Source organism: Mugil cephalus, chromosome 4, assembly GCF_022458985.1.
Source record: "Mugil cephalus isolate CIBA_MC_2020 chromosome 4, CIBA_Mcephalus_1.1, whole genome shotgun sequence".
Lineage (NCBI taxonomy): Eukaryota > Metazoa > Chordata > Actinopteri > Mugiliformes > Mugilidae > Mugil > Mugil cephalus.
This window is the reverse complement of record NC_061773.1, coordinates 8984699-9000239: the sequence shown is the minus strand read 5'-3', so window position 1 is coordinate 9000239 and position 15541 is coordinate 8984699. Positions and strand designations below refer to the sequence as shown.

Here is a 15541-nt window from a genome sequence, read left to right as displayed (position 1 = left end):
TGTTCCTTATTTATGGCTTATAGCAGATCTACACTATCAGTTAATATTTAAAAAGAAAAAAAAGAGGTGTGCATCTCATAATCCCTATTAAAGATTTTTAATTTAGTAGATTACTGGCTTTGTGACAAAGTGAACTGATGTAGTAGCCTTAAGGGAAGTAATTTAAAAAAAAAAAACATTTACACAACTTTGCTTGCACATTTAGAAAAGGAAAATGGGCTTATAGACTGGTGTGTGTTATGGATTAAACCATACAGCAGCAAAAACCTTCACCTCAACATACTAATAATTATATGCTTGCTGGCCCGGGAGATATCTGCCTGTCTGCATTCTCCGCTCTGCCTTCATGTTATGCTGTTTTGTTGTTTTTTCTGTTATGTAATACACACATTTCTACCTCATTGTAGTTTTATCTTTCTATCTTTGTACCTTTTGATTGCCTTGTGATTCCTCCAGTATGTGCAATGATGCTACTGGATACTGAATTGAAGAAAGGATCTATGTATTCATGCATTATACTTATATTCAGCCTGATAATATGGTGGGACAGGGGACTGTTCCTGATTTCATAGGATGTCTAGTAAAGTTTCATGTGTGGCATTATTTTAACATTTCTAGTTTTACTTATTAAGCAAATAATCTGAATACTTTGCTCTTCTGTGATCGGGTTAGTGCACGGTATACAGGTGTCGTTATGAATACATAGGGGAATGACCATCTGTGGCTAACGGGAGGAGACCGGTGATTTCAGGCCGAGTGGAGTAGGTGCAGGCCTGGCCTGAGAATGGACTCCACCCTCTGTCCTGTTTACATGGCCACATGTGCTGCCTCACTGACAGCCCCCTCACAAATCCCACTAATATAAACCCTCCCACAAGCGAGCCATTTTCTCCTCCCCGCGCGGTTGCAGCCAGTGTGAGTGTGTGATGGGGGTTCATCTTCTCCTCCACCCTGGCTGACTCCTCCCGCCTCCTTGCTGTTTCCCGACCCATCGGGCGCCACCAGGGAGTGGCCAGTGGCCACGGAGGCAAGACTTAAAAACACCCAGTCCGCCTTCCGCCCTCCCCACCTCCGTGGTCAAAGCGAAAGACAGGCCGTGTCATCATTACTCTATTGAATGAGGAGCCATTTTTCAGACGAATATCAGGAATTATCTGCGTTTGCGTACACGTATGTGCTCATGGCGCCTTTTAAGCGGAAAACAGATAACACAACGTCAATCATGCTCATAGGTGCAACCTAAAGGGCTTAGCCCCGCCCGCTTCTCCGCCTGTGGTCCAATTACATTGGCTGGTTGATGCTCGTTGGCAGAAACGAGCGTTTCCATTGGAGGACAGAAGCAATCCTTCGCCACTAGCTCACAGAGGGGTGCGCTTCTTTTAGTTATCAGGGTAGACCGATAGTACAGTCACCAGGTGTCAAAGGAGACTCGATATGAATGCCCAGCTAAATACGACACTACTAAATTATTACTTTATAATACCGGAATAGTGTGTGATCCTTTTCTAATTTCCTGTTGAAAAAAACACGTTAAGTCCAATTAAAGTTGAATGGTTCTCGTCATTTGGAATTAATTGGGAAAAATACTTGTTGTGGTTCTGAATAATATATAAAATGACCCGTGGATTAATTACCACTTACAAGCTGTAATATAAAATAATAATAACCATAATGAACGCTAACGATAAAACTATTTACGAGTCAATGTTTGAACAGCAGGATGTGCAAGGCTACGCGGGTTCATAAATTGAACGCACCCATGGCTTCGCCTTCAAATGAGAGGGGGGGGCGTCAAGTTTGTGTGAAGTTGTGAAAAGTTGTCAACCCGAAAAAAGAGCAGAGAAACTCCTCCCGTCTTCAAATTATGAGCAGTAAGTGAACTTTTTAAACTCAGTGGCATGTTGCGAACGAAGCATTAACTTTACAGTAGGGAGTAAAGACAGACTAGTCCGCTTTAGTCGTGGTCCCTGTTGTGAATGTGACGGTATATCGCTAAGTAGCTTCCGTCTCGAGCAGTTTAAAAGTGACCAAGTAACGTTCACCGCTAATTGTTGGTACTTGGCTACAACATCTAGTTAACCAAGTCAGGCTAGCTCAGTACTTTACTTCTGCTCTTAGCTGCCACCACACACCTACTGTGTCTTTTTAACTCACCGTGAACCGACCAACAAGTTAGGTTTAGCAGAGCAGTTGAAATAATGTCGGTCACTGTAGTTTATACTCAGTGAGTTTCCTCCACATTTCTTGTTGTGGTGAGTTCATGTTAGCTCAGCTAATAGCTTAGCTGGCCCTGTGAGTACTCGGGCTATGGATTTCCTCACATTTATCGTCTAATTTGTCTCAAAGTCACTAGAAACACCCCCTGAAGTCTAGTTATATATATTTTTTTATCGATCGATCTTGTGGCCACATTTGTGTGTTTTTCATCCACTGTTGAATGCAGTCCAGTGTGAGGGTTTTGCTGTTTTTATTAGTAAGTGCTTGAAGAGAAGTGATCTTACAAACTCTTCTTCCGCAGATCAACAGCAGGGTGAAATGGCCGCTGTGAAGAGCGAAGGAGGCTTCAGTCAAAAGCGAAACACAAATTCACAAGTAGGTTAACCACCGGATTCCATGACTTTAGTGGTTATCAAACCGGGCGACTATAGGATTACGAACTGCATCCAACCACTGGAACTGGTGTGATATGTCTCTCGCTATTTCTATTTTTGACGGATCCTGAGACCCGTCTGTGTCGGGACCTGGGCTGGTTGTTGATTTTCTCCCCAGAGCACATGTCGCTGCCCGGGGTGGGGAATGGGCAGGTAAATTTCGCCCACACGGGGTGTTCCCGTCTAACCCCGGCACTTCATGTGCATTTCGCTCGGCCCATTTGGCTGGCCTCGGAGGGGGTGGCTAGAGGAGGGTGTTAGTTTATAGGGTAAAATAAAGTGTGGGAGGGAGATGGGTGGGTTTGGGGGGAGGGGAAGCCGAGCCCGCCGCTGCTCTGGAAAAATGTGGTCCCTCCCATACTCCCCCTCCCTCCCTCCTCCCCCCCTCCGACATCTCTCTGAAGCCCACTACTCCTGAAATACTGGCTATTTGGAAGTGTGTTGGCACCTTTGTCGGTGATTCACCGTGTCATACATTGCTGGTTGCTATTTAAAATGCAAGTCAGACGTGTTGTATTCACTACTCTTGAAATCGCCATATCTTGAAACATGTGTTTTATTTCAAAGTAAAAATAATTGTCTTGAAGATGCCTTTACAGTCCAGACTCCTTAACTAAAATGAAAAATTTAAATCACTTCTACAAATCTTGAATCATCTCCTGCTTTAAGCTGGCCCATTTTAAATTATTGCAGTTTTACTACTGTAATAATTCTGTAAAACCATTTATCTTTACGTTTTCTCCTAAAATGTCAAAAATATCAGTCGACATTTTTTTTGCAGCCATTGATATTTTTGCATGTTTTTTCTGACATATTTAATTATAAGACACATAAAATTATTTAATTTCCTGTATTCTTCTCCTGATTTAATCCTTTTTTCCAGGACTCGCAGCAGCCGTCTCCTCTCGCCCTGTTGGCAGCCACATGCAGTCAAATTGACACCCCAGGAGAGAACGATTCCGCTGCCGATCAACAACAACAACAACACAACCAGCAGCAGCAGCTCGACATAAACCAGGGTGTCTTCACCTCAAGTGCCAACGGCTGGCAGGTTATTCCTCTCAGCATTCAAGCATCCTCAGGCTCTAACACCATCACCACTGATTCCTCGGTGGTGATGACAGGAGGAGAGGCCGGCAAGAGCAGACAGGTGCTTCCACCATCGACAGTTGCCGTGAGCACTCAGGGTCAGCAGCAGCCGCAGCCGCAGCAATTTGTACTAGCTCAGGCTCCTTCAGTGCAGGGTCAGCAGGTGCTTACTACCATATCAGGGATGATGCCCAACATTCAGTACCAGGTTATTCCCCAGTTTCAGACAGTAGATGGCCAGGCTGTACACTTCGCACATCCTCAGCAGGAGTCGGCTGTATCTGCAGCGGGACAAGGGCAACAGTTGCAGATTGTATCTTCTCCGAACGGCCAGCAGATTATAGCTGCAACCAACAGAGCCGGTGCAGCTGGAAACATCATAACCATGCCCAGCCTCCTTCAAGGAGCCATTCCCATACAAAATATAAGTTTAGGCAACAGCGTATTACAAAATCAGCCTCAGTTCTTGGCAAACATGCCTGTCTCCCTAAATGGAAACATCACTTTGTTGCCTGTCAGTACTGGTGGTACAGGTGGAGACGGAAATGGTGGAGGAGGAGATACGGGGGGAAACCAACTCGTTCAGCAACAGCAGGCACAACAGCCCGCGTCGTCCAACAGTGGGGCAGGTTACATGTCAAGTGCGTCTACCGTCACGACGCAGACCTCCTCTTCTTATGGAATAACTCAGAACAGCAATGCAACAGTAACGGGGACATTTCAGCAGAACACAGCATCTTCTCTGGGTGTCCCAATACAGCCAGACAACAGAGATGGGCAGCAGCCACAGCAAATCCTTATCCAGCCTCAGCAGGTTATTCAAGGTGGAACACCTCTTCAAACCATCCAGGCTGGTGCCCTTTCAACCGCTGGCGGTCAAGTATTTGCAGCTCCAACACTCAGTCAGGAGGGGCTTCAAAACCTTCAAATTATGCCAAATCCAGGGTCCATCCTCCTTCGCACTGTCGGCCCCAATGGGCAGGTGAGCTGGCAGACCATTCAGATCCAGAATCCGACAGGAACGCAAATCACGCTGGCCCCAGTGCAGTCTCTCCCACAACTTGGCCAAACTCAGGGAGCTGCTGCAGCTGGAGGAGTATCTGTCAACACAGTGCAGATCCCAGGCATCCAGACCATCAATCTTAACACACTTGGGGGATCTGGACTACAGATGCACCAGCTGCATGGGGTTCCCATCAGCATTGCCAGCACAACAGGTCAGTCATAAATAATTGATGATAAATGTGAAACAAGTACACATGCAGGTTATTAAATCTACATTTGGCATGTTTTAAACATTTTGAGCTGTTAGCTCCAATCCCCTTATTATTATAATAAATAAATTAAAATAATAATTATTATTATATTAAATATTTACAGAATATTAAGTAGTCCAGAAATTACATTTGCAGTTAAATGCAAATGATCTCTGGATTGTATCATGCTCTGCTATGTGCGTTCTGGTTTAACCAGTTTAGCTGCCCCAGTGTTCCCGTGAACACTACGTGTTGTGTTCAGCTCATTGTTATTTTCTTGTCTTGTTGATGTCTCATTTCTTCAGATGCTAAACACGTAATACTATAGTTGTGTAGTTGTGGGTTGAACCACAACTTCTGTATTATAGCAGGGGTGTAACTTGACCCCTCCCATCATATTTAGGCCTTTATCATGTCTACACCTAGTATTGTTATTTAATTCTTGAAGGCCTAGAGCTAAGGAAGTATTAGAAAGAAAGGGATAAAACGTGTAGTTGTTTGGAAATGACTGTGACAATAGATCAGAAATTACCTTAATTTTTTTAGTTACACATACAGTTTAGACTAGAACAACTTTTAAATGTGTGAAAAATTAGTTTGGCATTTTAAAAAGTTGTTAAATACAGCAAACTGCATAGGGTGTGGAGTTCTTGATAAACTGGATAAATAAAATATGTATAAAGCAAAAAGATTTCAGACCACTGTGTACATTATCTTACGCTTGAGTCTTTTCTCCTCCATCACTACAGGAGAGCAGGCCCTGCACACGGCAGGAGAAGGTTTGGATGATAGCGCAGCTATGGATGAAGAGGATATAAACACGCAACCTCAAGGGCGTCGTAATCGCAGAGAAGCCTGTACCTGCCCATTCTGCAAGGACGGAGAGGGACGGTATGTTACTGAACACAGTACAGCATCTTTCATTTTTGTTGTTGTTGTAATTAATTTTGTCTCTGCCACAAAGCAGAATCACATCCCTGTAGCGTCACAACGTCTTCTTAGTTTTAGTGGCCATTGGCTAGCATCAAAGCTGCCAGAAATCCAAGAACCAAAGTCATGTGACTAAATATTTCTGCTGTGTGGAAGAACTTTACTGAGGGAATGAAATCACACAGAGAATTGTAAATTGCACAATGTGGATGTTTCCCCCGGCTGGTAATAGGAGAGTATAATTTAATACTAGCAACTTGATTCGATTAACCTGCCAAAAGAGCACAAGACGAACTATGCTGAGTACAGTTGACTACAGACGGCACAGAAATGACACAAGAAAACTTTCCTGGAGATGACATCGAGGCAAAGTATTACACAGAGGGTTGCAGTGTTCATGACGTTGGATGACCAGTCCATTCCTGTAGTAGAGGACACAGGTCTTTCACCGTGTGTAGCCAAGTTACCAGATACTTACTCCAAAGTGCATTAGCTTTGATAGCCATGTTTATTGTATTTTATTACAGCGTCATGGTGCACATGTGATCTAGGAGAAGTAAGATAAGACAAGTCTTAATGAAGTCTTTTTATATCTTGGGGAGGACATTTTGTTAATTTAAGATCTGATTAGGACTCTCATCATACTACGCTCAACAGAAAATGATCGGTATCGGATTGAGGGCCAACAACATCTGATCAGGACATCTCTAAGATAAAGTATACATTTTCCTTGAAACAGATTCTCTGAAACCCTGCTGTTCTTCATTTTTGCACCATTTAGAGATCCAAATAAAAAGAAGCAGCACATTTGTCACATCTCTGGCTGCGGGAAGATCTATGGCAAGACGTCCCACCTGAGAGCCCACCTTCGCTGGCACACGGGAGAGCGTCCCTTTGTCTGCGGCTGGTCCTTCTGTGGCAAACGCTTCACCCGTTCAGATGAACTTCAGCGCCACAAGAGAACGCACACAGGTACAAATGATAATTCTCTTTCGTCTCACTTACATTAGGACACCGAATCTTCCACTACATAGATGTCAAGTGGCCATAAACGCAGTGTTAGGTCTCTGGTCTTGTGCATCCTGGTTCGCTGTCATGGCTTCCTGGAACCACTGAATAGATCAGAAACGTTCTTTTTCTTAGCAACAACTATGCTTTCAGAACAATGACGCGTCAAAATGTCTTCTGTGGAAAAAGGATATAACTGTGTGTGTGTGTGTGTCATAGTTTCACATTTATGCCGTTTTTTTTTTTAACTGTGTATCCAGCTGTCAGTCATCATCTGGACAAGAACCAGATGTAGTTATGTTCATGTAGTATGTTTTACATGTCGTACTCTCCACCTTTCAGGCGAGAAAAGGTTTGCTTGTACCGAGTGTCCCAAACGCTTCATGCGCAGCGACCATCTCTCAAAGCACATCAAGACCCATATGAACAAGAAAGTTGGAGGCATCAACACCAACAGCACCACGGCCTCAACCGAAGCTCCTTCCCCCGCAGCAGGAACAGAAGCCGGCACTGGAGCCGTGTCAGCCAATGACCAGCACACCATTGTCACCATGGAAACCTTATCTGCAGAGAGCATAGCTCGGTTAGCCAGCAGTGGTATCAACATGATGCAGGTGGACCTTCACCAAATCAATGGCAGCAGCTACTGAGGATGGTGGAGGAAGATGACCTTTGTGGATATTGTAATTGGACATTTGGGGTTAAAAAGGGCACGCTACTGCAAACGCAGAAACTCTCAAGGGCTTCAGACTGGAGAGGCGCTCACAAATGCAACACAACAGACACTGATTTTGACATCTGAGGGTGGTATATGATTTCAATCTTGTATTTAGAGATGTGTCATTTAAGGCTCGGAGGTGGATGAGTTGGATTAAAATGTTAGATTAGAGAAATCGTCATGAAATCTTATTGCCCCTGAATGGAAATGGCACTACACTAACATTTACACACAGACCAGCGCACTTCACTTTGAATTTGTAGCTAGTAATCTTTCTACAAGCTTCCGCAGTGAAGAGATGACACTACTAAGTCAGGCTCACCCCAGTCTCTGTGGCTGTGAGCTTTGCCACTTGTCCCTCTTCACCTCAGGCACCTCCCGCTCCATCGGACTGGTCTGACCTCATGTTAAACTGACACATCAGCCAACGTGCCAAATTCTCCTCTAAAACAAAACTAATTGCGGACATGTTCTTGAGTGTAAAATATTTGATTATTGGATTGGTGCAGTCGCAGTGTTTCAAGAACTAGATCATAAACAAGCAGTTTGCGTCTGGCAGGAATAAAACGTAAAATGATTTGAGGTGAGCTGTTCATGAGGTCAGAGCCAGAAGCAGAAATCAATGTGCGGATGTAAGTGCGTCAGGACACTGAAATCCTGAGAATAACTCTTTAACCTCTCATGTAAGTACACACATTCAAGCCATCATGCTTTGATACCTGTATCATCGCAAAGCATTTCGATCTTTTTCATGTGTATATATATTTTTGGTGATGTAAAGGCTACAGCTATTCTTAGGGTCATCTTACATGATTGCAAAAAAGATTGCCTTCCAGTTGTCTGATCCTCTCATGCACAATCAATCTTAATCTTGTTACTTTTATATATATATGTGTGTAGATTACATGTGTAAACTTCAGAGCCTTTGTCATAGAATAATGTATTCTATACAGTCCAGTACTTTTTTCCCCCAAACTATATCTTCTGGGATTTTGCCTTGCAGCCACATCAGTTTGTTTGCTTTATGAAACGTTTTTCTTTTTTTAGTCATATCAGGTCAGAGTGATGTATTTTGTAATAATGTCCGGACAACATGAATATGTAAGCTCAAAACCAAAGGATAATCCTCATTTTATAAGAAAACTAGGAAAGCATTATTTGGTTCATGAACTTTCTAATAATTTTTACACTTGTATATGCTAAAGTTATAACTGGAAAAGATTCAGCTTGAGACAAACCTTTCCTTTGTTGTCCATATAAGTTTTTTTCTAAAAAAAATGTCCTTCCCGTCAAAGTTGCTTTATAATCCTGCTTTCAGAAATAAGATTGTAACTTGTGTACTGTTGAAAAGTTCTTTAAAACTCTGTAGACTAAGTTCATTGGACAACAAGTGCTCTTTTTTCACCCTGTTTTGAGTAAGGGATTTTATATTCTGTGTATACAACTACTGCAAATGCCAACAGCTGGATTAAAAACTTTAAATGTACTTTGGCTCATTTCTTTGCACAAATGTGCTTGTCAAATGCCAACAATGCACACAAAAGAACTGGTTGGTCAGAAACTACATTTATTTGTTTAAAATGACAGGTTAAAACTTTAAGACCCAAAACTAATACAAAAAAAATGTGAAAGAATTTGAACAACTGTTCCCCCTAGTGTTTAAATCACATCTCTACATCGTTCTCCTCGCTCTTCAGCTTGTTACGGAGGCTGGAAGCAGATAAAGAAGAGTTAAGGTGGTTTAGCAGCAAAATGACCAAGCTTCATTAAAAAAAAAAAAAAAAAAAAAAAAAAAAATGAGTAGGACCTGGACAGAAAGACGTATTGCACATCTTTCCAGTCGTTATTTCAAACTTGTGTTGCAGGGGCGTCACTAGGCTTTGAGGACAGGGGAGGCTTAGCCCAAACTATTTAGGGGGGCTTCAGAATATTTTAAACAGGCCTAACAACACCACTGTTGCCATTACACAAGAACTCTTTAATTGATCCAAAAAAAAAAAAAAAAAAGCTGTATCCCACCTGCTGAGGTACGAGTGGACGTCAGAGAAGCCGTGGTATTGGGCCAGGGGGAACAGGATGCCAGTAGGGCAGCGGCCCTCACGCTGACGACAGAAGCTGCAGTTGCAAATGCCTCGACAGGGTGGACACTTCCACTCCTGAGGTACAACAGGAAGTCAGAAAATTATTTAGAGAGGTAAAAAGTTAAAGTGTTCAACTTCAGAGCGCAGCTGCTGTTGTATGGAGATGTTGGTCTGTATGGTCGTTTAGTAAAGCTCATTTTTGGACATGCTTTTGTCCAAAGTGATATAAAAATGTGTTGCAATATAAGACACTGTAGATCAGTGCAATCTTCAGTGAGATTTAAAAGGCAAATTATGAGCATTGAAGACTTCTGGCTGGACCAGGAGGCTTATACAGAAAATTGTCTTTCTTCAATTGAACCTGAACTGAACAAAACAACAGAATGTTTTTGCTTCAGATGGTTTTTAACAGTCACGGTGCACACTAAGCAAGCCCAAGGCCCAAGTTCCATCATTGAAAGCCAACTCTAAAAACATAAAAACCTGGGCATGGCTTCATTGTGATGGATAATATCACTGAAAATGTATTTTCTCGTCTGATCTGACAAACTGTGTAAACTGTGTCCCACCTGTCCCCAGATCTCTTTACATAGCTTTGTTAATTTATAGCGTGTAAACGTTTGTAGAGAGTTGGCGTATCAGCCGTCTGACCGGATCAAGCAGCGCCTTCCTGACATCTTCTCCGTATCTGTTCCTGAGGCACGGCCCACAGAACTGACCCTGAATCCCCCGACACTCCTCGCTGCGACAGCACGTCTTTGTGTCAACGGTTTTCTGACGGCACTGATGACACGTGGAGCCCTGAAAATACACAGAGAAGGCAAGTCACACCATTTCGTATTTAAATGTTTAAACGTACAATCAGGAAGAATTCAGTCCGATTTAAACTAGCCAGGCCACATTTGTAGATGGTTTGTTGCTTGGATCTCCACCAGGTGCAAATGCAGTCCATAAAGTGTGACCGCATTCTTTCTGGAAAATCCCAGCAAGCTAAAAGCCCTTCTTACTCACCCTCTCCCTGCTAACTTTAGCATGGCTGTCAAACAGTGCCAGGAGAAGGTGCAGGCAGAAAGTCCACACCAACAAACAGTGACCAGAAATGACAGTTGTCTGCACTACCACTTAATCTAATATAGGAGGCGCCGTTTTGGTCAAAATGGTCTCACAGATTTGCGTATAGTGATCTCAATGCAGTGCAGTGGAAATGAATACTTCATAAAACTGAGTGCTTAATAAAACTCACCCAGCAACACTACATGTGAAGAGGTTCTGATCCTGATCTCAGGACTAGAAAACTAACCTGATAGTGAACGATGATATAAAAAAAGTCTAGCCATAAACTCACTGTGACTGTGTTGTACACTTTGTCAGTCATATTGTCTGCGACCAGCTGAATTTCATCTTCTGTGATGTCTTCCACAGGGCGGATGATATGAGGTTTGCTGGTATTAGGCCTTGGGGGGGCACGACGCCGTGGAGCTCGCCGTACCTGAAACAGAGGATGGAAATAACATCGTTATGAGTCTGAAGCCTTTCACAGACATTAGGGGTACACTCGTGAAAATTAATGCATTCTAATATGACAGTGATGCACTAAATCTTAGCTTCCTGAGCATTATAGCGTCAATTTATGTTGAAACAGCGTAAGAAAGGTGGTAGGTAATTCAACTGTGTGATCATTTTGAAGGGTGTAGTTTGTGGTGCTGTTGAATTAAACGCAAGTGTTTTTTATTTAGCCTAAACCAGAGTATAATGGGGTTGTAAAAATAATAGAAACATGTGTCAATACAATTCAAATGTACTACAAACTACGGCCTCCAAAATGAAAACATGGATGGATCAACAGCTTTCTATACTGCTGAATATTATAATCTTCACAAAGATTTATTGCAGGACTGTTATATTAGGATGTGGCTGCAGATGCAGAATTACTTAGTTTTCCTGAATGGTTGACTACAAATAATTAATTATTTTGAAAAATAAACAAAGCACACGAAAAATAAGACCATGTGGAATTGTAATTGCACGCCGTCTACCATCTGCTTGATGACAAATGGCAGAACTGACCTCCAGCAGCTCGTCCTCGAGGCTGAGCTCCACCTCAGCTTCCTGAGAAGCTGAAGAATCCTCAGCTGCCCCCATAGACCGGGTGTGTCTGCGGGACGCCCGCTCCGGGTTCCGCCTCGACTCCCCTCCAGTCGCCCCAGAGCGGGGTGGACGCTGAAAAAAAAAAAAAAAACATTAACACACATTCAGAGCTCTGCTGAATTTTGCAGAGAAAGGAAATGGCAGCAAAGCGCTAGCTAGCGCTTTTTAACATACTCACAGAGCCTTTAACCTTTGCCTTCTGCCTGCCTGCTTGTTTTTGCAATAATCCTGCACCTCCTGGCATTTTCTGCAGGTCTGCCATCAGCTGAGCCAACTGAGTAGAGAAGATAAAAACAACAGATGAACAGATTATTTTTCTATGGTTTTAAAATCCTAAATATTGACAGTCTGCTCTTTAGCATGGCTAAACATAACCTCCACCCCAGCTTCCAGAATATAACTGGCTGTCCGGCATAATTTAATACTATTCTATGATTATTCTCAAAGGCATTAAAGAAGTGAAGTCAGTTGGGTCCACTCCATTTGTCATTTTCAAATGTCATTGATGTGTGGCTCATCAACATCTCTGACTTTCACTGTCTACTTAGAAGTAAAATTTGTTATTTGATACATCCCCGTGTGGAGGGACATGCGACAAACCTACAGTGAGTGTGAACTTTAGTTTAATGTGGAACCCTGCAGCTGTTTTACTGCAGCACCAGTGTATAATTAAAAAAAAAAAGATTTGTTTGTTCCATCCCTGTGCGTGGTTTTGTGTGATTCACCATAGCTTTGTTGGCCTTGATGTTCAGCGCTCTCTTGGCCAAGAAATTGTCTGAAGCGTCCTCAGCCGACTCCTCAGGCGGCGACGTCCAAGCCACCGATGTCTCCACCTCATCTTCAAATTTCACACGGGTCTCCTTTTTCATCCTACCCCCCTTTCTTGACCTCTTCACCCCTCTGCTTTTCACCGTTTTCTTTTCCATCTCTGCATCCTCATCCTCATCCTCATCGGAGGAGTGCTGGCTGAGTGGAGCTGAGCGCAGGGCCACTCTCAGCCTGAAGGGCTGAGCAGCAGCAGCAGGCGGTGGGATGTTGGTTTTCTGATCTGGATCCTTGGGAGAAATGTCAGACTGGGCTTCATCCCCATCCCCATCCTCATCCTCAAAGCTTAAAGTCTGGTGGATAAAAATGGGGTTATTTTTTTCACTTGGCTATCAAAGCAGTCCCCTAGGTTACATCGTCAATTTTTTTTTACTAATGTCAAAGAAAGCCAAGTCAAGAATAAATGCTTCCTTTTCTAGTGTTTAATCAGGAGATATACAGCTTTTGTCGTTATTGTCTTAAAATAAATATATAAATAAATAAACATACCTCATTCTTGATTTCAGTGTCGGAAAAGCCGTAAAACGTTCCATCGTTTTCGGAGTCTTCCGCAAAAACATCAGCTAGCTTCTTGGGGCAGTTTGCTCCTAAAACAGGCGCCTGAAGACACGTATATTGAACAGAGTTAGCTTCAAACAACAATACTAATGTGTAGCACATATTTAGCATTTAAATCGTATTAGAGTTATTTCACCATTTTAACTAACAACTACATGCAGTAGCTGTTGAAGTTTTGCGAGGGTCTCCCACGCGCAGGTACACAACCAATTAACGTGATTGAAAGCTAGAGGCGCTTGTTTTGTAGCATTGGGCAGCACGGATCGGGGTGGGTAAGCGGCTAATCCATTCTAAGCCCCGCCCACAACGGCCACGCTCATTTTTTTTTTTCATTTAAACATACATTTAAAAAAATGCATTGATTTGTGTATCCAAAACACTGTCCATATAAAATAGACAACACGTATTACTAAACACAACTTCAGTCACAGCTAAGGTCATGTCTGTGTTAAAGCGTCAGTCACAATGTGATGTTAAGTTAAATCATATACGGTAAGTGGTTAAAACTTAGGGGGGATCAAAATTCTGTCTTTTAAACAGGCTAAGTTCCCACAACACACCACAAAGCAGAGACTAGCAGGTCAGGTGGTTCTTATTATCAGATTCTTCCGAGCAAGCGGTCATAATGGAAATCACTGTTCCCTGTGAAGACCAGGTGGCTATGGCCCATGAAGACAAGAAAGCAACATATCTTGAGCTCAGAGTAGCGGAGAAGGAATGAGTGGAAGGCCCGTTTTGAGTCTGTCAAGGCTGGCAGCAGGGCAAGGCATCTCATCAGTCATAGTCTTCTGGGAGCCAAAGGGTAACAGGAGAGAAGATCCAGATTTGCTGTGAGCTAAGTTCTGAAGTGGTATAATTTTTTATCATGCTAAACAATGTTTTGCAGACTATAAGAAATCCTAATATGCACAACAATTCTTTTCTTGTTGTAAGACGTTTTCAAACATTGAAGTGTGCATTATTGGATCCTTCTGGTCAGTGATAACCCGTTAATGTTAATAACAGAAAAGCACACACAAGTAGTAGTTTGTTTCTTTAAGATTTAAATAAATAATTCATAAGGTGCTCTCACTGTTCTGCCAATCCTGGGAATGTGCGGTTTGCAGTTCCCAAATTATCCCCCTTGTGCCTGTGTGTTAAATTTACCAAAATGAAGGAGGTTTTTGAGCTACCACTAATGAAGCATGATGGGATTGTCCACTTCCTCTGCACCGAGCGGAAACCAGATAATAGCAGTTGGCTCACTGTCTAGCAATACATTATGTGCTGAATATGTGAGTGGCTACTCACATTAAAGGAAAAGTGAACTGGCCCAGTTTTTGAGAGATCAACATTACTCAAAGAAAAGTGAAAGATGAGAGACCAAGAAATGGATTTAAGGTATGAATGTAAGAAGGCACGGTGTAATTCTTACAAGAAACTGAATGTCGAAATGTGACCACTGCTGAGTATTTAATCGGAAAACCAAAGTACCACAGATTTACTTTTTATTTTAAAACAGTATTTCATCCTGACTCATGGAACTGAAATTACTACGGGCTTTCTTTTTTTGCACATTATATTACATTTCTATGGAGCAGCAAATTGTTTCATTCAGCTTCTGAAGTTAGTGAGTTAGTTAGTTTTGAGTTACAAAACTAATAAGCATTACTGTGATTAATATTGTCAGATTGCCATTTTCTGTTTTTACCATGCACTGAGGTTATATTGTTGTATATCTGTGCTCTGCTTACATAGTTTTAGCAAAATATTGTATCAATTTGATGTACTTGATTTTCTACAAATGTCTCCATCTGCAGGTGCTGTTGTTAAACAGCATGTGTTGCCTCATGAACAGAGATAGATGGGATTGTTACCTGGCTGGATGCCCGGCTGGTGGCTCAGAGATTCCATTTAGACTCGTTGTAATAAAATATACTATCAAGCATTTGTACAGATTTGCAGTAAATTTTCATCAAGTGAAGTTGTATGTGTGTATGTACATTTTTATTACTCTCTTCCTTTCTAGTAACACATTTTAATACTGAATGTCAAAAGGTTTGTTTTGTTCAAATAACTCGTCTGCCTTAATGTAACTGTGAGATTTTCGTTTTGCATATCATTACAAAGAAAGTAGGATGCTTACAACGACTAGTTACACTTCAAGTGAAAAGCTTCCTTCATAGCATAGACATTTAGACTTGTCAGAAACGTCACAGGTCATGATCGTACCATTTGTTTATATGCACAATGGGGCCATTTTTGTGAGGTTATATATTTTCAAGCACAATGTTCACT

The 15541-nt window shown here is 42.2% G+C and overlaps 2 protein-coding genes across 3 annotated transcripts; one reads left to right on the top strand and one right to left on the bottom strand.

Moving 5' to 3' along the window:
- Positions 1–1724: 1724 nt before the first annotated feature.
- On the top strand, positions 1725–8102 carry sp1 (sp1 transcription factor). The gene is made up of 6 exons (XM_047582012.1): positions 1725–1871; positions 2519–2592; positions 3535–4957; positions 5746–5887; positions 6708–6898; positions 7277–8102. The coding sequence occupies exons 1-6, from the start codon at positions 1865–1867 to the stop codon at positions 7582–7584; spliced, it is 2145 nt and encodes a 714-aa protein (XP_047437968.1). The 5' UTR covers positions 1725–1864; the 3' UTR covers positions 7585–8102.
- A 1100-nt stretch (positions 8103–9202) lies between these two features.
- On the bottom strand, positions 9203–13506 carry LOC125006199 (cell division cycle-associated protein 7-like). 2 transcript variants are annotated; one of them, XM_047582019.1, is made up of 9 exons: positions 13401–13506; positions 13196–13306; positions 12607–12999; positions 12060–12155; positions 11801–11953; positions 11079–11222; positions 10385–10534; positions 9672–9808; positions 9203–9362 (listed from the first exon to the last, which is right to left on the bottom strand). In XM_047582019.1, the coding sequence occupies exons 1-9, from the start codon at positions 13401–13403 to the stop codon at positions 9317–9319; spliced, it is 1233 nt and encodes a 410-aa protein (XP_047437975.1). In that variant the 5' UTR covers positions 13404–13506; the 3' UTR covers positions 9203–9316. The 2 variants fall into 2 exon arrangements, with proteins under 2 accessions (XP_047437975.1, XP_047437974.1); XM_047582018.1 differs by lacking the exon at positions 13401–13506 and having other exon boundaries at positions 13196–13394.
- Positions 13507–15541: the final 2035 nt, after the last annotated feature.